Source organism: Pezoporus occidentalis, unplaced genomic scaffold (genome assembly GCF_034315485.1).
Source record: "Pezoporus occidentalis ecotype Australia unplaced genomic scaffold, CSIRO_AGI_Poc_V1 ctg116, whole genome shotgun sequence".
Taxonomy (NCBI): Eukaryota; Metazoa; Chordata; class Aves; order Psittaciformes; family Psittacidae; genus Pezoporus; species Pezoporus occidentalis.
This window is the reverse complement of record NW_026912951.1, coordinates 1,961,622-1,986,113: the sequence shown is the minus strand read 5'-3', so window position 1 is coordinate 1,986,113 and position 24,492 is coordinate 1,961,622. Positions and strand designations below refer to the sequence as shown.

The 24,492-nt window shown below is 43.4% G+C and overlaps 1 protein-coding gene across 14 annotated transcripts in view; it reads right to left on the bottom strand.

Annotated features, from left to right (window-relative positions):
* The window catches only part of CAMK2G (calcium/calmodulin dependent protein kinase II gamma), a 123,530-nt gene that overhangs the window by 29,808 nt on the left and 69,230 nt on the right, over positions 1–24,492 (bottom strand). For all 14 annotated transcript variants that reach the window (XM_062639548.1, XM_062639567.1, XM_062639583.1 and 11 more), the window contains exons 6-13: positions 22,000–22,072; positions 18,821–18,923; positions 17,763–17,846; positions 16,818–16,912; positions 14,129–14,251; positions 11,744–11,827; positions 11,074–11,116; positions 1,923–1,963 (exon numbers count right to left, since the gene is read on the bottom strand). In XM_062639548.1, coding sequence (XP_062495532.1) covers positions 1,923–1,963; positions 11,074–11,116; positions 11,744–11,827; positions 14,129–14,251; positions 16,818–16,912; positions 17,763–17,846; positions 18,821–18,923; positions 22,000–22,072 — 646 coding nt within the window. The remainder of the gene's footprint in view (positions 1–1,922; positions 1,964–11,073; positions 11,117–11,743; positions 11,828–14,128; positions 14,252–16,817; positions 16,913–17,762; positions 17,847–18,820; positions 18,924–21,999; positions 22,073–24,492) is intronic.

The following is a 24,492-nucleotide window of genomic DNA, read 5'->3' as shown; positions in this document are numbered from 1 at the left end:
CTCTGCTGAGGGCCCTCAGCCCAGGTTAAAAGCGTGGAGTGCCCCTCCTGGAAAGAACTCAGGTTCATAAAGCAGAGCAAGGCAGTTGCATGCTGACTCTTGACTGGGGGTCTCCAGTGTCATGCAGAAGTAGAGAAGCTGTTCCCAGAGGACAGCCCCATTCACCACGTACGGTGAATGCTGTGCTCTCTAATCTTCCTTCTGCTTTATCACAAGTATTCAGTTATATGTATCAGGAACAACATACACTGTGAAGGGTTGAAGACTACTTCAAACCATCTAGAAAAGCAAATCCAGCTTTACCCTTTTCACAGAGGAAGACACTGTTCTCAATGAATCAAACACCGCAAGCTTTCTGTGGAGCTGGAAGTCTCTAACATACAGGTCTCCTTGTAACTCATCTGACCGTTTTCTGGGATATTGTGACCCAAGTTGGGAAGGCTCCCTGAGAGCCTGTTGGAAATCAAGAATCCTGAGAAGAAAGGCATTTTTTTTCTAGACAGCTGACAAAAAACTATGTGGATGTGTTATCTGCTGCTTTTCTAGTTGCTTCTCCTCTGCCATGTTGGGATTTTGAAGCACGTAGATACTGGTTCTGAGTTCACAGCATTGGGGATCATCCGTTCTTATTCCACGGGATTTTACTGTGATGTTTCCCATATCAACAGACGTGACAACACAAACGCACTTGCTGTATTAGTGTGCATGTGTTCAATGCGTGTCTGTATAAGAGGCGGGCATGTGCAAGGGCACAAAAGTTCACTCTTGCAGGCACATTTCAAAGGTAAGCATCCTAAGGCAAGAACAGCAGTTCCATGTAGCATTCTGGTCAAAATAATCCAAAGACTTGGGTGTCATTAGGGCAGAACACAGTAGAACTGTAAGAACACAAGTTTTACTAGAGCAGTCCCCAAAATAAACATAACTCCTTTGAAAACACCTCTTTTTCCAGAAGCCTGCTTGTATTGTGAGCTCTCTGGAAACACAGCCTCATTAAAATGGAAGAGGGCTAAGAGAGCAGGAGAGAACAAGCATGTTGGTCCTGCAGTGTGCATATCAACCCTGCAGTCATGGTATAATGAAGATTTGCACAGCACAAAACCAGAAGATGAACTATTTCGCCTAACAGCTGTGGGGAAAGGTTTGGACTTCAAATGAAAATGCAAGCAAATAAACCAAACCCTAGTTTGCCATGTGGAGGACAGTTATCCTTTGGAACAGTTAGGGGAAGACAGTGCTCTAGCCCAATACTGTCTCAACTCCAGTACCAGATGGTAAAGGGCTACTGCCTGGAACAACATACAGCCTTGGGAATGGCCTATTTGACCTCCAGAACTTAAGGAAGATCATGCACACAAAGAGTGAAATTGAAGTGGGGAAACAGATTGCCTGGCCCTCAGGGATGTGGACTGAACAACACAAGACTCAGTTTCCATTCTGTCCAAACATGAACATCTTCCCCATGCCTCTTCCCAGCTCAACCTTCAGCATCTGTCCAAGGGGGATGACAAAGATATTTCCATGGGGTCTGCTGGGTATCATCAGTTATTGACAATTGCTCTGTGCAGTTTTGATATCCAGAAGCATTCTGCACTGAACAAACCAGACTAGCCAGAGGCATGTTACACTTGAACAAGTCTTGGTCTTTCTAATCCACAGCACTGACCAGTTCTCCATACTTCAGAGAAAGGGCAAAAAGAAAACCTGCTGCTATGACAGTGCACTTAATGAGTTGTGTGATGTATAAGGTGCATGTAAGGAACATTAAGACCCCACCCCACACTTCATAAGGATACACTGAACAACCGCAGCCACAAGACAGGGCTGTGGTTTCACCCTGGGAGGGGACAGGAACCTCAGAAAGCAGCTGCCTTCTGCTCAGATGGTGGAAGAGACAGTGAAATGGGAAAGCAAGAACTTACCTTCACTCCATCTGACTTCTTGTTCAGCAGGCTTTTGGCAGCTGTAGGGAGAAGCAGAAGTAGGTCAGATCTTGTTTTCAAGAATGTTCTCCCCAGCTCCCTGAAAACTGCACAAGACTTCAGGACAACCATACTGCTAATTCCTATCTAACAGCAAGAGACCTAGAGAACAGGCTGAGTCACCCATCAAATCCATCCTGATAGCAGAGTCACCCATGCTATCTATCGTTCACCTATTTAGGCAAAAGTGTTCTCACTTTCACCATCTCAAGACCACCGAGACTGAAATGAGACTTTATAGCTCCTCTATTTCAATCCTCCACTCACACACTGTGACCCATCCAGAAGTGCCAGCAGTTACAGGGGGAAAGCTAAAGCAGTCTGCCAGATCTAAAGGCTTTACCTTCAAGTTCAGCCATTCACATAACAGACTTTGCAAATAAAGGGGGCACTGATAATGCAGAGGCCTCCTAATTACTGCTATTCACAGTTAGTTACTCTGGGGGAACATCTGGATAGCTGAAAGGAAGAGCCTGGAAAAGTGCAAAAGGCAGAATCTGATAACAGTTAAAAAAAAAAAGAAAATGAGAAAAGAGACAGGAACTAGGCTGAATTCTCTACTGGAAGATAAAGATGCTCTGTTCTGCTCAACTTAAACAACTGGCACTAGCAATGAAAGTGAGAGCATGATGAGGGAGCCCACAAGAAATGCCTGTCAGAAGGCACACTTGGGACTGACAAAGGACCTGCTCCATCTATTACAGGTGAGTGGTATGTTGACCACAACTGTCAACAGTAAGACCCCATCTACAACCTCAACAGACGTAAAACATGGCTTGCCTACTCATGAAGAGTATCTTCAGTTTTTTCAACTTCTGTAAACAGCATTCTAGAGACCTACTGGACAAACACACTGATACGCCTCTCCTAAGTAGCTGCTGGGTCCAGGTACTTGACCTGGATTTTAGCTCCAGCAAAGATAAGGCCTTGAGAAAAGGCAAATCCTAAGACAGTGCTCACAATGACTGTTTAAATGCTTAAACTCCCAAAGACATGCATGAGTTGGTCAGCGTGAAGTGCTCAGTCTCTCTCTAGAAGCAGCAATATTAGGCAAAAATGGTCTTGCAATATCCAAGCAACTACTCAAGTTGTACGTCAAAAGCATTTTCCTTCCTGTGTTCCCTACCACATGACTCCACAGATATGGATTAAGTGGACAATATTACCTGAGCTGGTGCAAATGGTGACATTGTCTCCTCACAATAAAGAAGTGACACCCATACAAGTTTATTACAATCTCTGAATTGGTCTTCCTAATTCTCTTCCCTAATGAAAGTATCAAGTTAGACCAGGATTTTGTCTTCATTCCTGCTCTCAGAAACCATCCAAGAACACTGGAAAAACCTCATGCAGAGGTTGTCTGAGTGTTACCTGTCAAAACACAATGCTACAATGTGCACATGGGAAGGTAGGCAGACAAAGTGATCCAAGCAACTCATTTGCCCTGCAACAGTTTCTTTGCTGTGTGTACACATATGAAAGCATTGAAAGACTGAATCTAACGAGTAAGTTCTTTCCACCTTCAAGGCATGAAGAATACCAGCTGGATTCTACATGCAAGTGAGAAAAACAAGGTGATTATGGAGTCACAAGGGGTCCAGCATTTATACCACACACATATCGAGGCATCTCACACAACAACTGTAGAAAACAAGAAACTGTTATGGCCTTAAACGCTTCAGAAAGGGTAAAGGATTCTGCAACTTCACAAGTGTCACAAATGGGACATCTTTGAAGGGGGGTGGGGGGAATCGGAGAAGGAAACAGCACCACCATATGTTCTGAGAATGACCCAGACACAAACTGGGAAGCAACACTTTTCACACTTTCTGCAGTTTCCCCAGAAACTGACATTTGTCTTTGTGGACAGAAGACAGCTAAAATTATGTTCTATGAAGTTAAAACAAATTCAGCTGAGAGTCCCACTGCATGGCCCAGCACTAATGCTAAACCAGTGCTCCCCAGAACAGCCAGCCTGTCTAGCCCCCTTCCCTGTTTATACCTCTGCACTGCGTACAATCTTTTCCCACAGGCCTGCCAGCATCCCAGCACTGCAGAAGGGAACTATGTCTGGGCTGTATTTAGTTCATACATCATACTGTGGTTTGTAAGGACAACTGGAGAGTGCATGAAATGCATTCACATGCAAAGTCGACTGCAGACACCTCAAACAAAAGGAAGGCATGTGTACATGTTATAAGACAAAGCAAAGAGGATGCAATTGGAATTTCTGCAGCAAGGCTTCCTGTAACACCAGTCATTTTAGAAGACAGACAGCACCACCCAACATGCAGCTAAGAAAAGTAGGGAAGGAAAAAAATCCAAGGACACATGGAGGCAGATTCTTAACTGTTCAGGAAGTGGTCTTGTAACCATGCTCTGCGTTTTCCAGGCATGAGATGCTAGTATTTATTTTCACCATCCTTGGCAGTTCCTCCACACCTTAAAAGACTAAAATTCCCCCTTCTCTGTGGAGTTAAGAGCTCCTCTATAAAGAAGCAATAGAAAGGCACATGCTGCTAAGCTGGTAACTTAAAAGCACAGTTCTGTTCCTGCTTCAACATGACACCCTCCAATTAATCCAGAAGAGAAAGGCAAAAAAAGTCCTCCCCTGCACACACCCCACATGTCACTCCCTCTTCCCACATTTGTCAGTTTTGGCCACCATAGGAAACATCCTGCATTCTGGACCATGCTCCTGGCAGAAACCCAAATCCCTAATACTGAACTTATCAGCAATAAACACTAGACACTCTGGAAGCACCAGATCAAAGGGAGGGAGGGGGGCATTGGAGGAGAGAATTTCCAAGCGGGACTGAAATATCCATTCCAAACACAGCCATGGAAAGTGCCTTCACACTGCCAGCTCCACTCCTCCTCTTCCAGAGAGGGTAGCCTGCACTGGGTTTGCCCTGTCTGCAGCTGTCAAGTCTCAGTTATATTTCTCATCTCAGTTAAGCTTCCAAAGAGTATTTTTTGGGATGCAGAGATAACACTGAGGATGCTTTTATTAAGCTTGACTGACTTACGATGCTAGGCCAGCAGAGAAGCCAAGTTCTGGCTTCTAAACACAAGATTTACACCATGAAGAATTCTAAGACTTCGCTGATACTTGATTATTAAAATAAAAATCATACCATAACAACAGAACTCCCAAGGACACCGAGTTGCAGCTTGTCATCCTCTTTCTCAGTTCAAAGAAAGTCAGATTAACTAATTCTCAAATCAGTGTCAGTTCTGGGGCTCATCGCAAAACAGCCAACACTCAATATATAGCCACAAAGAGGCTACCATTACAAACAATGCCCATGACTGCAGTGTAACAAGAACATCTATTTCTAAAGGACAAGATAGAGCAAAGACTGGTGGTTAACACTCTGCCATGATGGCTATTGAGGCACAAGTCATCCTAGCAGCAGCCATTTAAACACAACAGAGTGATTTCACAGAACAGAGGGGAATAGCTGTTCTCTTGTATTCTCTATCCTCACTTTGGTTTGTCACAGCAGTCCCCTTTCTCTTAGATTCCCCAGTGACTTGCTGTGGGAACTTACTGCAATAGTAATGCACTGAGAGAGGAATACAAAGACAACCCATTTGCATGGGTTAACTGTCTGGCAGAATTTACAACGTTGACTCTTGCTGAAAAGTTGATTTTAAATTTTTTGTTAATCCTGCTTTGGCACTAGCTCCCTCTGCCACCTAAATGACACCAGTGTTCCAGAAATGTACCTGAGCAATAGACAAGCAGCAACATTTAACATTTTTGCCCTCAATGAAAAGCCTTCCACGAGGGCTTCTATTCCTCAGCATGACTAGAATGATTCTGTTCTAAGAACTACTACAGGCACTGGCACAGGTTGCCCAGAGAAGCTGTAGCTGACCCATCCCTGGCAGCGTTCAAGGCCAGGTTGGATGGGGCTTTTAGCAACCCGTTCTAGTGGAAGGTGTCCCTGGACCTTCAAGATCTCTTCCAACCCAAACCATTTTATGATGCTATGAAAAGTAGTGATGCACTTCTAAAGACTCTTTTTAAAACAAGCAGAGAAAGAAGAGTAGAACCAGGTGGAGAGGCAGGTAAAAACCCCAGCCCATTAGGCAGTACAAGCCTTTATGTGATTTGGACCCACAGGATCTCTTAACAGCAGATGCTTTTTTCCTATCCAATTCACCTCATAAGGCACAGCCATTGCCCAGCACTGTGCACATATGTCCAATGCTTTGGGAAAAATTTGAGCTAGTTCTTGAAAATAGTTCAAGATAGTTGAGATAGTTTTTGAAGATGCACACCATCTCACAGACATGTTCCAGTGGTTTCAGAGAAATATTAAAAGAGGAAATATTCATTAAAACCAAAGCCTGAAGTACACAACAACAGTGGTGTCCTCTTGGCATGAGCCACACAGCTCCCAGTTGTCCCACTAGTGAATAATGGAGAAACTGTGATAATGGAGCCAGGTGATTTTCTGCTGCTTTTTTCACTTCTGCCAGGTGTGCATATGAGACATGTACACGCACGAACAAGAAAAGAACCTTAAAGGGTTGAAACAGTCTGAATGCCCATCCTAGACTTTTAAGCCTGAATGCCACTGTCTGTCCCAAATGCAAGAGTTGATAAAAATATGAGAGCACCACTTCTGCAGAGTTACAAAAACTCGATTTCCTGACACACCAAGAAATGAAGGTGTGAAGGGCAAACACCATAAGAAAAGGCATTCACAGAGTTCTTCTGAACTTTAGGGAGAGGAAGATAAAAGTAAACAGAATTACTATGAAAACTTAAATACATTTTTGATGATAAATAAGACTGCCGAGTCATTGTGATAAACATTTAAATGCAGCAATGAAATCCATGTGATTCTGGGAAGCTGTAAAATAGCAGTTTAGTTACTGAAGTGCATTACTTCAGCAGGTCCACACTGCAGTAGTTAACCATCATTTGCTGAAACTCCTTAACGTTTCTTAAGCAACTTGGTAGATACAGAAACCACTTAAACTTAATTTTTATTAAATGTGACTTCATCTTCTGCTTGGGAAATGTGACTCCCAGTGATCTCATTTATTCAAAGCTCTCTGGAAACAGCTTGATAAATGTTTTCCTCCAGATTTTCATCCTTTGAATTCACACCAGGAGGCTGGTGTTGACATTAGCCAAATGACACAAATTTCTGGTCCTGAATGGATAGCTGTGTAATTAACACAACATAGCAGAAACTTCAAATATATTACACAATTTCAAATTTACAGTGGTTAAAGGAAAGGAACCAAATTCCAACCTGAGCATAAATATATATATACACACACAAACCAGCAAAAAAATCAGATTCACAATCACTTCTAGAAGGCAGGTGTAGCAGGACAACAAAATATTTCAGTACCACTTCAGTATTTGTATTATTTCCTTTTTCTTGCTCTTTAGTCAGCTCAAAAAACATCTCTGTACAGGTTACACCAAATACGCACAGGCATATCAAGCCCTTCATTACTGAGAAAGCACTCTGCTTCCTAGATCTGCCTCCAGCCTCTCTCAGCCTCACCTATCTAGTTAAAAACCCAAACCTGCATGTCAAAGAGTTAGTAAGGCTATAGAGACAAACATAATGAATTCTATCTATTGCCACAAGCTGCCATAATAGCTCCCTCACAAAACTGACTTGAGCATGCAGTGACAATTCCCAAGAAAAAAGGTCAGCATCAGTTAGAGATTCAGGCATAAGGCTTAATTACTTGCAAAGTCCGCCCTAGGATCTTTTTGGAACATAGGGTAACACAAGACTTGTGCTGAAACACTTGAGAGAAGGGAATTTCATAGAGTGTGAAAGCTTGTTGAACAACTCCTCCCCAAATGAACAGTTGCAATCAGGTTAGGAAAATGGTGCTAAGAATTTCATGTAGTTCACATGCAAGTCTTGCATAAAAAAATAACTTATGGAGGAAAGTCATTTCTCAGCACTTTGTGAGGATGGTTGTTTCTAATATGAAAACCATTTTTGTCTATCCTTTCACTCAGTTTATAGCATGCTTGCATTCAGAGTTTTATCGACATAAATGAGATCAGGCACTCTTAAATACTGCAGCTATTAAGAATCACTGAAAACCTTGCCAACTTTCTCCTAGTAATAAATTCACATTTACTTCTCAGAAGGTGATTTAGGAGTTTCTTGCATATGATCTAATCAATTGATTTACCAGACTGTACTTCTGTATTCAGTAAGTGAATGCAGCTCAGATCACTGTTCCCTTGGATTATCTGAACATCACAAACCACAAGTGAGCACCCAAATCATCCCCTGCACACCCTGGTGTGACTATTAAAGATCCCACAGTGAAGTTTAGATTGCAATTTTCTCTCTTGCACCAGAATGTGGGCAGAAGCTACAAAACCCTTATTATAAACACATCTCAATTTCCTGACTTATACTGGAAGGAGTGAGACTGTATCTGGTTTTAACAAATAGCTTGCAGCTGACCTGAGATGAAATCTTTTATAAAGAACCACAAACAGCCAATATTTAATTGTTGAATATACCACAACTGGGGAAGGGAGACAGATCACGTCCCTTTATCTCTAGGAGCTCACCTAAGGCAAAAGGCACTCAAGGAAGCAACATATTACTGCAGAAGAACAGATTTTTTTTTTGCTTCATAAAAAGTGAGATTTTTTGATGGGACAAGTAAGAGAAGAAGCACTGCTACAGACTCCTTAGGCATACCATTTGTCACAAGCTAAAACCACACTGTCAAACGAAGGAACTCCGCATTACAAAATGTGTGACAGAGGAGACAGTAATGACAACAGGATTAAAGTCTTCTTCTCATATTTCCTGCAGATAGTACTATTGCGCCTAATTAATTGATACCAGGGTCACATGAGCCTTCGTTTCCTCTTAATTCAAAACAACTGTGTAGAAGCTTTTAGAATATCTTATCCCCAGACAGGAATAAGCTTCTGTCTTCATACATTTAGTTCCCTGTCTGCTGAGAATGGGGCTTTTAGAGGCCCACAAACTTGTGTCACCCAATTAGAGAAAATAAAATCCCCTTAAGGTCTTCAGGGAAAGAAACAAGCTACTATTTCAGAACTTTTCTAGAGCAGTTAGATGTCCTGTCACTATAGGGAAAGTGTGAACTGTACCCAAAGTTCCCATGTGGACTTTCTAACTTTTTACTTTCAGCTAAAGTGCACTTATTCTTCAGTTCCAGCAGATTTATGTATTTGAGCTGCAACAATTAAGAAAATCTAAGTAAATTAAAAAATAGTAGCAAGAGAAAGAAGTCAAGCTCATCTTCCACACAGCCCTGCAAATAAAACAAGAGAAGCTGATCTCCCTGCTTTCAAAGCACATCAAAATATTAGAAATTGCTGCTATCCACAGAGGCTGTAAACACTTTGCAGCTAAATTTGCAATATTTCTTTCTGGACAGCTTTTTGGGAGCGTATCATTACCTGGTATCTCATTACCTCACAGCTTACATTCAAGGCAGAAATTGGTGACATTGAGAACCCTGCACTCTCTATGGGCCACCTAGGATTTCCTTTTCTTCAGCTGCTAACTGAAGCAGATCCAGCAGCTTCAGCCCTTGAGACAGAGAGGAATAAGCAGAGCAAGCCTTTTCCTCGTTGATACTAGCTCAGGGAATAAGTGGATGTACAGGTCACACACCATTAAGGAGAACCCTTCTCTCAGGCATTTCATGTACTCAAAATCTGGGCCACAGGAGATTTTCTTATCCAAGCACTTCTGCAGCTTCATTAGAAGTGACAACATTTGCAGACTAAAAAAAAAGGAATCTAAAACTGCTGTTCTAAAAAACTAAAAACCCTGAGTATTTCAGGATCATCAATTAAGTGAAATAAAAACCTGTTGTGTGGACAGATCAAAAATGGTTCACACAGGCCCAAGACAATGTACAGTCCAGCAGAAGCCCTGTTGTTATGCCATATCTCCTTGGTTACTTCAGAATCATTCTCAGAAAACAAGATATAGTTTTTAAGTCCTGTAATAGCGCAATTCTGGGACAGGTGAATGGAGAAAATTATTCTGTCCCTTTAAGAATGCTGCCTTGATACCATAAAAGAATGCATGTATGAATGCACTCCTGGAATGCTGGGATGATCATTTCACAGAGGTTTTCATTCCAATTAGAAGTTTATTGTAACATCACCCAGAATGTAAGTATTGGTATTCACCATTAGTAAATGGCCAGATGAAATTAATACACTTCCATTTCATTCATCATCACTTATAATCCATACAACAGTCTTTCACTTGAAAGTAGCTGTAGTCAGGTGCAATAAAAATCTGACTCATGCATTCAATTATTGCCCTTTTTAAAAGGGGAAAAAATTACAAAGAGGGCAAAGAAAGCAAACAACCCCATAAACCAAAAGCACTTGCAAACAGAGTTTTTCCACCCAAATGGAAATGAACACAGATAACTGTATCACCTAGATGTGCTGAACCAACACAATCATCTTCCAGAAAGTACTGATTTGCATGTTGAGATCTGCATTTTCAGTAAGTGCACTACGTAATGCAGTTGGGTGGGAGCCAGACTACCAGTTATTAAGCTTAAAAGGATGAAAACCACTTCTGAGACTCCAAGAAGGAAAATTCTAATAGCTCGGTACTTCAGACCCATTTTTGATGAGTCAAAGTAATACAATACCCAAATAGCTTCTGTCCGTATTCTCACCAATATTATTACTTGCCCTGTGTCCTTATCTCAGTCTAAAGGAATCACTGCTTACCTAATACGAGTTCTTGACTCCTGGCTTCAGAGGGGAAAGCTAACAAATACCAGCTAGTATTACCCCAAAATAATCTGATAACAAAGTACCATGAAAGGTTTGTGGCAGCTGACTTTACTTCTGTTTTGTACCTGAATAGAGCACCATGTGCTCCTCCCCAAACAAATTACTTCTTATTTCACACTGGGCACCAGCCAAGGCAAAGCAACCACCATTGCACCATGATGAATTGTAAGCATGTTTCCTCCCTTCCTACTCAACTCCAAAATGGCTATAATATCTCCCAACTCACTCACACAAAACAAAACCAAGAAAGGGATAGAAACAGGAACAACTTACCTGAAAAATTCCGAGACACAAGCATTGTTGTGAGGATTGCACCCTGTGGGAAAGAGAAAGCAGGGGTAACAGATGGTGTCACTCACTTCAGAGAGGGGCTGGGCTGGCCCGTGGAGAACACGGTGTGTCAGATATTCCAATGCTACCCAGGATTCCCACATGTGGCTGTTGGACTTGACAGCACCACTTGAAGTCCTGTCTTTCTAGAGTGGCAGCTAGGGATAGCCTTGGAAATCTAAATAGCATTAAGAGTTATGCTTAGACACACAGTTGTTTCCCAGCTTCCATACAGCAGATAGCTGCTTAATGCACAAGCCACAGGCTTTGCCCCAGCTACAGGCAACTGATAATACTCTTACTGAGAAGCAGAGAGTGATCAGAACTAAGAGGTCCACGATTTAAGAACTAGCTGCTCTATTTCAACCCTCTTGCATAAAGTAGAAGGGGTGATTATATGGCAGTAGAGGCATTGGAAACTTACAGCTCTGGAGACAGAAACTACCCAACTCCTCAACAAACTGCTTTAGTACTCTGTACTGGAGTATCACATAAGATACTTCACTAATGTTAGCAAACTAATCATAAAAAGAAAAATGCTGTTGCTAGGAAGATACTAACCTCAAGTTCAGAGGATTAAAACCAAACTTAAGGCGAACTAACATATACTTACCTTTAGCTTCCTTCTAGCATTGAACTTTCTCAAGCATTCCACAGTCTCCTGCCTGTGCATCATTGAAGCGACAGTGGATCGTTGCTGAAAAACAGGAACAGCAAAAGATCAAGAACATACCCTAACCAAATCAGCCATGGGAGTTTGCACCACTTGTACACAACCATGACATGCAAGCTGACATGGCTAAGCCTCCCACCTCTGCATGGCTGCAAAACACTACCACTTACAACACTTCATAACTTAACTTCCCAATACAGCAAGACATGTTAAATCTAGGCTGGCAATTACAAGACTGTGCCCAAAAAACTCTATGGCTGAGGTATAGGTGAGAATCAATGTTCCCTGCCTCTCAGGTACACAAATGAACCAAGACAGTAAGACAAAATCAAATGAACAAGCTTGTCCATGAGGGACTGAGTTAGAAGCACTACAGAAAAGACCTGGGTTGCATTAGTTATGGCTCTAAGGGGAAATTCCAAGTGGTAAGTGAATACTAGTGAGCGGTAGCCTTCCTGAACATGACAATTCCCTGAATCTAAGTGCTTGACTTGGAGAGGCCTTGGCATATTTGCATCAGTTTTGCAGAAACAGACTTTCAGCGTGTAAGAGGAAAGATCACATAGCTCTATTGTACCAGAGCAAAAACCTGAGCATATAACCTCTAGCCAGTGATGCACACCTGTCACCACAGCAGACTGGGATCAAATCAGCTGCAAAAGAGAACTTTCCAGAAGTGTTGCCAGTCACTGAGAGCACATGAGGAAACCAGAGACTGATGCTGCCTGGCATTTAGAGCACATGAGGAAACCAGAGACTAATGCCAAAGTAGCTGTTGCTCTTGCATAGAGCCACAAGCCTGAATTCCCTTTACAAGGACAGTGGGTGAATTACTAACTTGGCAGATTAGTGTGTAACAAACCCTCCATTACCCTTCTCCTGCTTGGAAAAACTTCTGCAATACCCAAAATAACTGTAAACCATGCTCATATTCAGCTAGTTTCATGGGAAATCTCTGATCCTACCATCAAAGCTGGTCACCTGATGCAGTACACATGCCAGCACAGAGGCAGAACATAGCTAAACTGTCCTCTAACAACTTTGGTGGTCACTGTTCATCCGGCTTCCATAGGAGTGACAGTGATGTCCAGTTTTTCAGTGTGGGCTTACAAGAGTCAGGACACAAACTTCAGTTCAGTGATGTTAGGGAACTCGGTGTCTCAGATAAACTCAAGATTTCCTACTACATTTACATCAGAGGAGCAATACATCCCCAAAAAGAAAAACGCATGTTGCACACACACACAGACTGCAAAGCAAATGGAAACAACAGACTAATAGGAGGCAGTTTGGGTGAGAGGCTGAAATGGCTGTGAAGTGAAACTGAACTCCACATAACTCAGAGAAGGAAAGTCTCTCCTGAACTGTTCTATATTATGTTGCCACAGGGAGCGAGCTGTCGTAATACATACATCTTTGGTTACAGGCACTGGGACAAAAGTTAAATATACAAGAACTGCTATTGATTACAAGCATGCAAAGAGAAAAAACAGAGATGCAAAGCCTCGGGTAGTGTGAAGTTTTGACTTCCAAGGAACTCACATCACTACAGCAAACACTACACTCCTGTTACACAGATTTTCACGTAATTTTAAATTCCTGAGCTGTTGTTCTGGGGTGGAAGTGAAAAACCACCATCATTTCTCAAGAACAAATGGGCAAAGGAACACACTAGGCACATCCTAGAAAGCAGAACTACGCTACGGTATTACAAGAACATCTGGTTAGACTTAGGTGGAACTATTTCATCCTGCAGAGATAAAAGTACACCATTACTGCCCTCCCTACACCCACTCCCACTTGATTTCTGGGATTTCCTAGCCATCTTTGTAAAAGATGGAAAGTACTTATGTGTGGGGTCTGACAAGGCAGAAACTACATACACAGAACAGCAACAGCTCTTCTGCGGATTTCAAGTTTACAGCCAGTTAAGCTGCAGCACAGCAGAAATGTTCCAACGTTGCAAAGATGAAATGCCATAAACTGAAGTAGAGATGAAGAACAAAATAATCCTCAGATATTCTGTCTGATGCCAAACTCCCTGTGACATTTTAAGATAATATGGATCAGAAGAGGGAATGTGGGGAAAACCAGAAACTGTGGACATTCACATGACTTTTAAAAGAATAAGGGTTTTTTCCCCCTACAGTGGCAGTAAAGTCCTATAGTGTAACAAAGTTGCTGTGTTGAAGGTCAGCCTTGAAAAACAAAATAATCACAATTTGAAATATTTCAAATTTTCTGGGTTCCTATAAAGCAAAGTCTTCTTGATGTGTCAGTTCCGGGTAAACCACAAGTCAGTCTGTAATAACGGAAAGCACTTACACAGACCCATGGGTGTTTGAGAGCCTGGTCAGCTGTGATGCGCTTTGCCGGGTTTATCGTCAGCATTTGGTTGATCAAATTCTTTGCTTCGGGTGTCACAGTGTCCCACTCAGGTGATGGGAACTGAAAGAGGAAGAAGGAACAGATGAAGTGAAAGTGTTTTCTACTAGCACAAGAGATTTTCCTTCCTACACAGCTGAATTCCAGCTGGATTCCAGCTTTTGCCCTTTTGATACCAGGGCTAACACATTTGCAAAACACAACTCTGAAAACCCACGCTGAACAAAAAGTGTACAGAATCCAGTGAATGAATGGTACCAGACAGCAGGACATACCTGTAGCATTCACCAGACACAGACAGGTAGATTATCAATTTAAAAGCTTTCTGGGAATCACTCAGAACTTTGAATTTCTTTCACACTCAACAGTCAAAAACCTAAGTCACAGATATGTCTGAACATGAGTTCTGATGTGAAAAACACAAGCAGTATTTTTTTACCCCACCTTGCTCTTTCTCCAGCATGCTAAAAAGCTGTAACAGCATATGCAAAATCACAAACACTTAAGTACATCAAAACCTTATGAAAGCAAAAACTGCTAACAGAAAACGTCCCATCAGGTCACTTTCACGAGCACAATATGCTGGAACAATACCAGCCACTTAGGTGTAACATCCCACCATCAAGCTGTTAGCAAGCAGCTACCATACTAGAAATCATTACTTGGGGAGCAAGAGAGATGTAATAGTGGATGGGAATATAGAAGCATGGAAACAAAGAGAAGATTCTCAAGGATTTCAGCTACCCATGAGAGGTAACTGCTCTCTCCTATAATTCCAGTAATGATAAAGATGAATATTTACGCCATCCTCCAGATGCTTGCATGTGGTATAGATGACAGCTGAGATTAAATGCAGTACATCTCACTCCTATGAATCTACTGTACAAACAGAGGTGAACTTGAGAACACAAAGCTAAATGTGCTGTTGGGATAAAGTCCCCTGTCTTTAAGGGGAGGGGAAAGACTGATCCATCCTGAGAACACTTCCTTACAGTATTACATTATTTAGAAAAAGTTTATCCCATCTTTTTTCTCCTACATTTTATGCTTTGCTCAGTAGGGACTTAAAAATACACCACTGCATTTGTTTCACACATACTCCTATTTCTGCGTTCTCGGGCATCAGCAAGGCATTATACAAATTTGTTCTGCTAACATTGCAAGAGACAACTCAGAAATTATGATACTGAGCTTTCAAGCCAGGACACCTTCCCCCATCCAAACTCTGAAGTATTCATGGTAATGCCTTGCAAAACCCCTACCCAACAGCACAAAGGCCAGTTCACAGTTACCACTTCCTCTATGGTCAAGAGAGAACAACAGACCAGGCCGGTACATACTAGCCTGTTGGGGTACAGACACCAGGGGCAGGTACACAAGTAAAACTTGAGCTGTTTTCTACCAGGCAAAACAGAGGAGGAATCTACTGCAACTTGTTCGTTATAGGTAAGAATTGAAAAACAACATTTAGATGGGAGGTATCAGGCACTTCACTCCTCATGACTTACAGAAAGAGTTAGACATTTAACCCCTGAAGTGCTCTGAAAATCCTCATCAATAGAATTCCTGCAAAACCACTTCAAATAGCAAGCAACACAGAAACGAGAGGGGCAGGAAGACAAGAGAACACAAGTCCATTTAAGGCTATCACTTTCTTTTCACTCAGATAGCCACTGAGCCAGGACATGGGGTTAGACGGACCTTTGTTCTCACCAGTACAGCCACTCTCATGGACTCAGGCACAGAGGCTGGGAGGCAACTGGGATCCCCCAGAACCCTTGTCTTTTCTTTTTTAATACACACAACAAGACAGCCTACAAAGCAAACTCCCCAACTTGTCTCGATATTCATGCCTGCAGGCATCAAACTAGGATTCCCAGAAGTTCCTTTGTCCCTCACAAGCCTTTCTTTACATGGAAGAATTTATGTCAAACATTCAAGTTGTGGTACCCAAACCACGTTTTACACCACTCTGCTTCCCAGTACTAACCTGCTTGCTATTCCTCTCCTTCAAGCACTTTTCACACCTCAGTTTTGCCTTGCTCTGAAAACTGTTCCGTGAACTGGCTTTTTACCAGTCTCCAACCCACCAAGCTGATCCCCACCACAAAGCCACCCCTCCAAAAGCCCCTGCCATACAGTCTTCTCACTGGGCTCCATGCTTTCCACTGCTGGAAGAAATTCCTCTATGGCAATGAGGAGACCAGAGGCCATAATTTAAGCTATTAGTCTACAGAATACTTCCCCATACTTTTAATTAGGCCTTGATAAAGACAGACTCCTCCTTTCTACCTTCCCTCTGCTACCCTGAAAGAATTAACATTGGCTACATCTGCAGCACTTTGTGGTAAATGCACTAGAGGACACCATTTCCCATCACCTGCATTTTCAGCTCTGCATCTCCCTAACAACCAGCAACATCTAGGTGCCCACTGCAATGTTTCCACATATCCTTTCAGAAGCCCCAAAGAGGACTGCATCCCAGGCAGTGAAGACAAGGTGTATGAACATGCCAAACATCGCTCTGCACAGTAGCTTGGGGCCTGCTGCTAAACATTCAAGTAAGATAGTGCCACGTTTTGGATGGCTTCTACACCCATGCAGGTACTCAGCAAGAAAGTGCCCTTACGTCATAGGCTCCGGCTTTGATCTGCTGATAGAGTTTGTGCTGATCTTCATCCCAAAAGGGAGGGTACCCCACTAGTAATATGTACAGAATCACTCCTGGGAGGGAGAGACACAGATACACTATGGTTAGGCTAATATGCCAATTATTCCTTCAGCCCCTCTTCCTTCCCTCTTGACAGTTCCCAAGGTAATGACTGCTCTATATCTTCATTTGCCATCATATTTAGTCTTCTGAGGTAGAGAAAGACAGTGCAAACCTCTCCTCTGCTGAACCTCACCCTGGCACTTCATGTGCCAGGAGCTAGAACAAGGTGCATGATGTCCTTCTACCCTCCTGTGGCTATCATGGCTGGTGAGCCACAACTCCTAGCTGCTCTCAGAATAAAATGAGGCCACATTCCCTGGGGCTGCTGGGCAGAAAGTGACTGTTTGGTAAGGACTGTGGTTTTACATGCTTACTGTGCATGATCCTGGGACAAAAATGACACTGCCAAAGCTAACACTCTTGGCCTGCAGAGAACCATTTAGTGCACATCAGGCAACACTGATATCACATATTTTTTAACTTATCAGTCCCAGATACATTTACACTTAATTATTTCCTTTAAAAAAAAGTCATTTCTTTTCGGTATTTCATCTGCTACATAGAGTAATAGGAAATTGCTACAGTTACCTAAACAACTGACTCTGCAAAGCATAGACAGGTCCTATCTCTTGAGTCTCAAACATCTGATAGATGGCCCGAGGAAAGAATTAGGAGCCAGAGCCAAATGAGTTCAGACTCCAGTATTAACTCCATCTACACAAAGTACTTATCCTCAAGTGTGCCTTCATCTCTCCACCCAAGAAGGAGCACTGCATACCCTCCCAGCAATAGGTTATAAGCAATTGCTCTTCTACATGAAACGGTGTTGTTTAATTGTAAAACACTTTAACAGAATCTTACCACATGCCCATATATCCACTGGTTTTCCATAAGGATCTTTTCTTAAGACTTCAGGGGAGAGGTAGCCTGGAGTGCCAGCAAATCCTGCCAGGAAATGGATGACATGAAGTACTTAACAGTACCCAAGCAGAAGAGATCTTGCCATATCATAAAATCCACTAGTGGTAACCAACAAATTCCAAAATCCATTTCCCACCCTTCATCTCATATTTGCTAGAGCTACCCCTTAGTAAACCAACAAAAAGGCAGGGAGGGGAAAGGGGAGATCAGATGGGATTGAGTGTCTATGCAGTACAGGAAGAACAGAAAAGAGAGATACCATGTCAACCAGCTGGGCACAAACCTATGCCAGGCCTTAGATCACTGTTACATATAATGGCTTGGTGTTTGAAAACACAAGACCCATATGGAACACATTTGATTGTGTTCCAAATGGTGAGGGCAGACCAGGAGCAGCAGCCATCTCTCCAGAATCTCTGCAGCACTGCAAAGTCTTGGAGATGATGTTTAGCCTGAGAAGGTCTCATTTCTAATTATGCTTTAGCCAAAGCCTTGGGTGACATGGTTTAGTGTGAGGTGTCCCTGACCATGGCAGGGGGGGTGGAACTAGATGATCTTAAGATCCTTTCCAACCCTAACTATTCTATGATTCTAAACAAAGATAAGGCCAGATCCAAATGTGCCTGAGGCAGGCCAGGTTAAATGCATTTCTGTAAAATGACCAAAAGAATTCAAGATGTGTACACTCCTGAGCAGTAGGAAAGTTCAGATCAGGCTCTAAACTTAGCAGCTGCATTCATCTCTGACACCAGCACCTACTGTAAACCAAGAATAGAGAAATACACAGACATTTTTTCTCTTTTTATTTATCATATTCTTTCCTCTATCGCACCTAGGTTCATGCCCAAGGACCCAGAGGCTGAGATGCTTGGAAAGGAAGCAGCAATGCTACATACACACAAACATGCTGGAAGAGCTGAGAGAGAGTATTCAGGAAGGGTGCAACTCAACCAGCCACCAGGAAAGGGGGAAGCAAAAGTGGGAAAGGTCAGTCTTACCAAACCAGGCCTGCTGCTCTCCCTGGACTTCTATAGCCAGTCCGAAGTCAGCCAGTTTGACAGCAGCACCCTTACATTTACTTGCCAGTAGTAAATTTTCAGGCTGCGGAGAAGAGAAAAGGGGGTAAGAATGAAAGACTGACACCCTTGTTAAACTCTCCTACCTCAGTATTCACATAACTGAATTCAATCTGCTGACTGAATTTAGCAGGCACGTACTAAAGTTGTTCAGGTGAAGACAGAGCAACAGAAACAAATGGCCTTAACCTACAGTGGCAGAAAAACCTGAAGCCTAACATAAACCCCTGTGGGAGCCAGAGCCTCTCCTCACCCAGCCCGCATATTACATGCTGACACCAGAGGGCACTGGCAGTACAGTTCCTGCAGCACAGAACCCAAAATTTGTTTCTGTCATCACTGCAGAGAGTAATTGAGAGGTGGGGGGAAAGGATGTAGTAGATACAATCTGCAGTAATGTTTCTCCCCATGAACATTACATGATCCCCAAGGCACTGGAAAAGTAAATATGATGCTAATAACGGCTGCCAAATCCACCACTGTAATGTGGGAAGGCATCATCTAGATAGTGAGTAGCTTTCATCCCTAACAGAAAAAGCCTCAGCCTCAAATTGGCATGAGCAGCACAGGAGTGAGTATCCTTGTAAGCTGTTTCTTCATGCTATGTATTTACAGCAGCATAAAATATGCTGTCTTGCTACTGCTGCCATCACATATATAACAAGCAAGCATGCCACTTCCCTGATGTGCCAGGAAAGGGAGACTTTTGCCCCTCACATGAATCTCACTCTGATCATAATTCTGTTGTGTTCCAGCAAAGGACTTCAGCAGGAGGCTTAACACAATTCCAAAAATTCGACTGAGTGTCAGCAGCTTCCTCTGAAGCACAAAAGCAGATAGTTACATGGGATCTTTTGAAATCCCAGGGCCTGTAAGATGGTGGCTATTACACCTCTGCAGGAAATCCAACTTGTAGATAGGCCAGACAAATGTGAGTTCTCATCCTACCTCCCTCTGATAATTTGTGCTATTCATATCAACTTGAGTTTTTTAACAAGCAAGATGGAAAACTGGAAATCCAGAAACAGAAACTTGTCTCAGTTTCACAAATCTGATGAAGGTCTTTTTTGCAGCCTGCTCACCAGTTTCATCCCACGACAATCCTCTATCCCTGTTCTGTCTGACAGGAACATGATGCTTTACTCATTCACCTGCCTTAAAGTACTGGACACATGCCTTGCTTCTGCTTTGAATGAAGGGAGAACAGCCCTGCCCATCACAGTCCTTGCCATGAGCAGCATGGAAGGGAGAGGAACTGAGTCTCAATATATTTGGATGTCACTGGCTTTTCACTGTACGGGAAGTGGAAAAGACTGTGTTAAACTACATTGGTGAAAATTCACCAGTGTAAACAAATCCCTCAAGTGGAAGACCAATGAAATCTGAAAATCTCTCTCAAGTTCAGATCACACCTGGGCTTGGCTTGACTAAGAAATAGTGAAATTAGAAACTATGTGCTTCTAAAATAAAGCTACAAACACCTTAAGGTAAATGGTGCTTATCCATGTGCATGTTTGCCAACATAAATATGGGTTGTCCCAGGTTTCACATGCTTTTTGGTAAGGATGTGAACGAACTCCCTAATTTCTTGCAATCCCTATGGGCAGCTCAACATTTGAAGGTCTTTAAGAGCATGCCAGCCAAAAGCAGGCTTATGAGAGGGAGGTGCAAAAAACTTCTCTTGAAGCAAGCTCTGCAGTTATTACACACTGATCCTGAAGGCCAAGCTTTTGGCAAGGAGCTAAATATTAAATGAAGAGCACAGGATCTTTTATTGCTAAAAGGAATGGCTACTCTTCAGGCCTGGATAGCTTCAGTGAATCAGAGCAAGCGACAGAAGAAACACATTAACTGCCGTGGGGAGTGTCCAGCAGCTGGTAAGTTCTAAAGAAGTTCACAACTTTCACACAAACAAAACTTGGGAAGCAAAACAGATTATACCCGAACACAGGATGTGAAGGAAAACTTAAATCATCCTGTACTGGAAAACTCTACTGATACTCATAGAGGCCCTAATTTTGGGCAGTAGTGCCTCTTGAAGGCTGCTTTATCAAAAGAAGATGTCAGGTCTATTCCAAAGCAGCCACTCTTCAATAGACAGCTTGCATCTTTTCACAGTGCTCCAAATCAGAAGGCCAAAAGTGTTGCATGGGAGTTTGCCAGAAACACTAAGGGTTAACAGCTGCCCACTAGATCTAAACACTGGGAGAACACTGCCACCAAGCTTGCAACATGCCTTTACCTTGCTCTCTGAAATATATTTTTGTACTCTTCCCCTTATGCAACGTATAACAAACCAAAACTAGCAGTGGTAGCATGTGTCATCCTGCATTAACTTAACTGGACCTCTGGTGGCCATCACCATTCCCACTTTAGACAGAGAAGGCTGCAGGGCAGACAGACCTTCCCGCACAAAACTCTTCATTCTGGAGCCTGCCCAGCTCCCAGTACAGCTGGCACTGCGTGGGAAGGGAGTTAAAGCAACTTACACTGCAGAGGTTCTGGGTCTATAAATGCATTATAATGTGGCAAATGGTCTATCTATTCACCCGGTGTTTAACTGGCCAGCAGTTTTGGATTTAGATTAAAAGAGCTTCTACTGATGAGAGAAGGAAGAAATGACGTGAAAAGTTCTTGTTGAGCAGCTCTGCCCTAGCCCAATGGCATGTGTTTGGCAACAGCGCAGAACAAAAATATACATGCTCTGTGCAGACAAACTCAACCTGGCAGATTGAACAGAGATTGCCCCAGGTCTCCAGAGATCTCTTCAATGGCAAACTAGAAAGTGTCCTTCATTATGATGAATCCTACCCAAGTTTCTCTGAAAGCCTACTGCACTCCAAGGTTCACAACTACTCCATCCTGGAGCTGCCTCAGAGAGGCTGAGAGCTGGCAAGGCTCATGAAGACTGAGAACTTCCTCAGGAGTTCAGCACACCCTCTAGAAAACTCTGAAGGAACAAACTTGTGCTTCAGGAACCCCTGAGCCCTGTTCAAGTGAAAGAGCCCTGCCAGCTGGCAACACAGTATATCCCTGTCTTGCCTCTTCCAATGATCCCCTGGCTGCTCTCCTCAGCCTTCATGGCACGGAGGAAGTATTACCTTCAAGTCCCTGTGCACGATATCATGCTGGTGAATGTGATTCACACTCTCCAGTATCTGATGAATACAGTGGCTGAAAAATAAAGGGAAAGACACACAGTTATGCATACATAAACATATACTTGGCACCTCATCTCATCCCAGAACTGTTTCCCTAGCTTTTATATTTGTTCCAGGGAGAGCTCAAGACCCCAGGCTGAATCCCTTCACCACGTCCAATAGCTCAGTACCATCACAGCTGGACACTCACAGCACTTTCAGCAACAGGATGCTAAACACCCTATCTATAGCAGGGCCACAAAGCCTCCCTCCTACCTCCCATCACTTCCTTCCTTTCCTCCCCATTACACTAAGCGTCTCACTTGTACCTTCAGTAAGCACCCCATACAGGAGAACCGAGGCACCCAAGTGTCTACAAACAGCAGCCAAAATTGGGTAAGCAAGACCAAATCACTCCAGGAAGCATTCAGCTGGGCTAGTCCTGAGCACAGAATAAACTTTCAGAGAGCAGCAACCTCCCCAGCAAATTCAGGATGACAACTCCTGGGTGTCTGCCAGTTTGCAAAGCTTTCAGAGCAGCATCTCAAGCACTTTACATACACAATGTGCACACACACCCGCTTGCTGGGTGCCTTTTAAGTACAGATCCCACTTAAGGGGTTAGCGATCTGAAAAGCAGACTCATTCCCCGTTAAGTGCAGTATGCTGCACTCCCCTTGCTCACAGAAAACCCAGTCTCTGCCACTTTCACTGCCGCAACCACAGGGGCAAAAGCAAGATGTTATTTACACCTGTCGCTTAAGGACAGTGCTACACACCCATGGGCGAGATTTCTGGTTGAAAACATCTCTTCCACTAAATGTTCACTCAGCTCCCAAGGTTGAATGTGGAATACAGTAGGCATTCAGACAACTGTGGCTGAGCAGCAAGCACCGAGATGTGAGCAACTCGGGTGAGTCTGCGCCCTCACTGCAGGATCAGTCAGTCCCCTCAACCAAACTGTACAAATCTCAGGAGAACAGATTTGAAATGAGTGAAATATTTGAGGGAAAAGAAACTGGCTACTGGAAAAGATGGGAAGAGGGTGAGGGGAGGATGGGAAGAGGGTGAGGGGAGGAAGGGAAGACTAGGTGCGGCACTGCGTATTTGCTACCCTCGCCCTCCAGAGCTGGCAGTACAATCCTCAGGGTCGGAGTCCATGAATATCTGCCCGCTCCCAAAACAAAAATGTATAATTAGAACAGAGCCGAGTCTGAGCGAGGGAGATTTTCTGGCCAAAAATGGCAAAAGTGTGAGGTGTCCCAGGCGAGCCAAGCACAGCGGATTGGCACGGACCTCACTCCCTCGCTCTCCCAGCCTGCTCTGGAATTCAGCTCAGCATGGGGAGAGAAAGGGAGGAGTTTCACCCTGTCATCTTGTGGGCACTGCGAGACCTGGCCAGCTGACAGTCAGAGGGCTGAGCACCCTGAGGAAGCCTTGCAGAGAAACAGACTGTTCTCCTCTTCCCCTAACCCTGCCATAATTTTCCTGAGCAGTGTTGGTCACTGCCAGCTCTTGACCACTTCAGGGAACAGCCATTGGCAAAAGGGACAGGATGAAGGATGATGATTGATAACCTCATAACTTTCCAACTTCAAGGCAGAACGGCTTGAATGACTGTGTATCTGTCTGAGATGCTGTGCCTATAACATCTGTGCAGCCCACTGAATACATCTACAGGGCTCTCAGACCTCTCTGCCAGAAGCTCATCAGAGATTACGAGCCCACTGGCCTTCCCCATCAGCAGACAGCTCACAATGGAGTGCATGGTGCAATGCCTCACTTAAAAGCATCATGCAATGCCTAGAAGACAGAGGCTGTAAGCCTACAAGAGGGAAAGCAAATAAGCACCCACAAATTCCTCTTAACTATCAGGTCATGCTCTGTATTTCCTCACACTCAGTCTGATCTTCTTCACAGTACTGCCTACCAAGGTTATCCTGCAGCAGCACCCACTGCTCCCTTCTTACCCCTCTCCTCTCACGGCTTCCCTAATTCCTGTTCCAGCAAAGGCTAGGATTAGATAAGAACATGGGTGTAGAATAAGATGAGGCGAAATGTCACCATCATACCACTCCCAGACCCTGCTAAAGCAGAACAAGAGCTGCTTAATCCCGGCTTTGATTCCAAACACTGCAAGTTCAGCAGACAGACAGGTTAGAGAATACCGTTCTCTACTGCTATACAAAACACTGACCCAGCATAAACAGCAAAGGGACAAGCACAAGCCACTTCAGGAAGCTCACACATGGGAGAGGGGGGACACACTCCAAAAAAGAAGGGCATAACTCTAAATCTTTTTAAAATTAAAATATGAAGGCTGTTCTCACATTGTGCCTCTTTTCATTGTGCCACCCAGCTCACAGAGAGGACTTCCACAGAAACATAGCTTTCAAAGCCCGCTCTCCCCCTTGCCCCATAAACCATTATCTAGACATGGGCAAACTGAAGGGG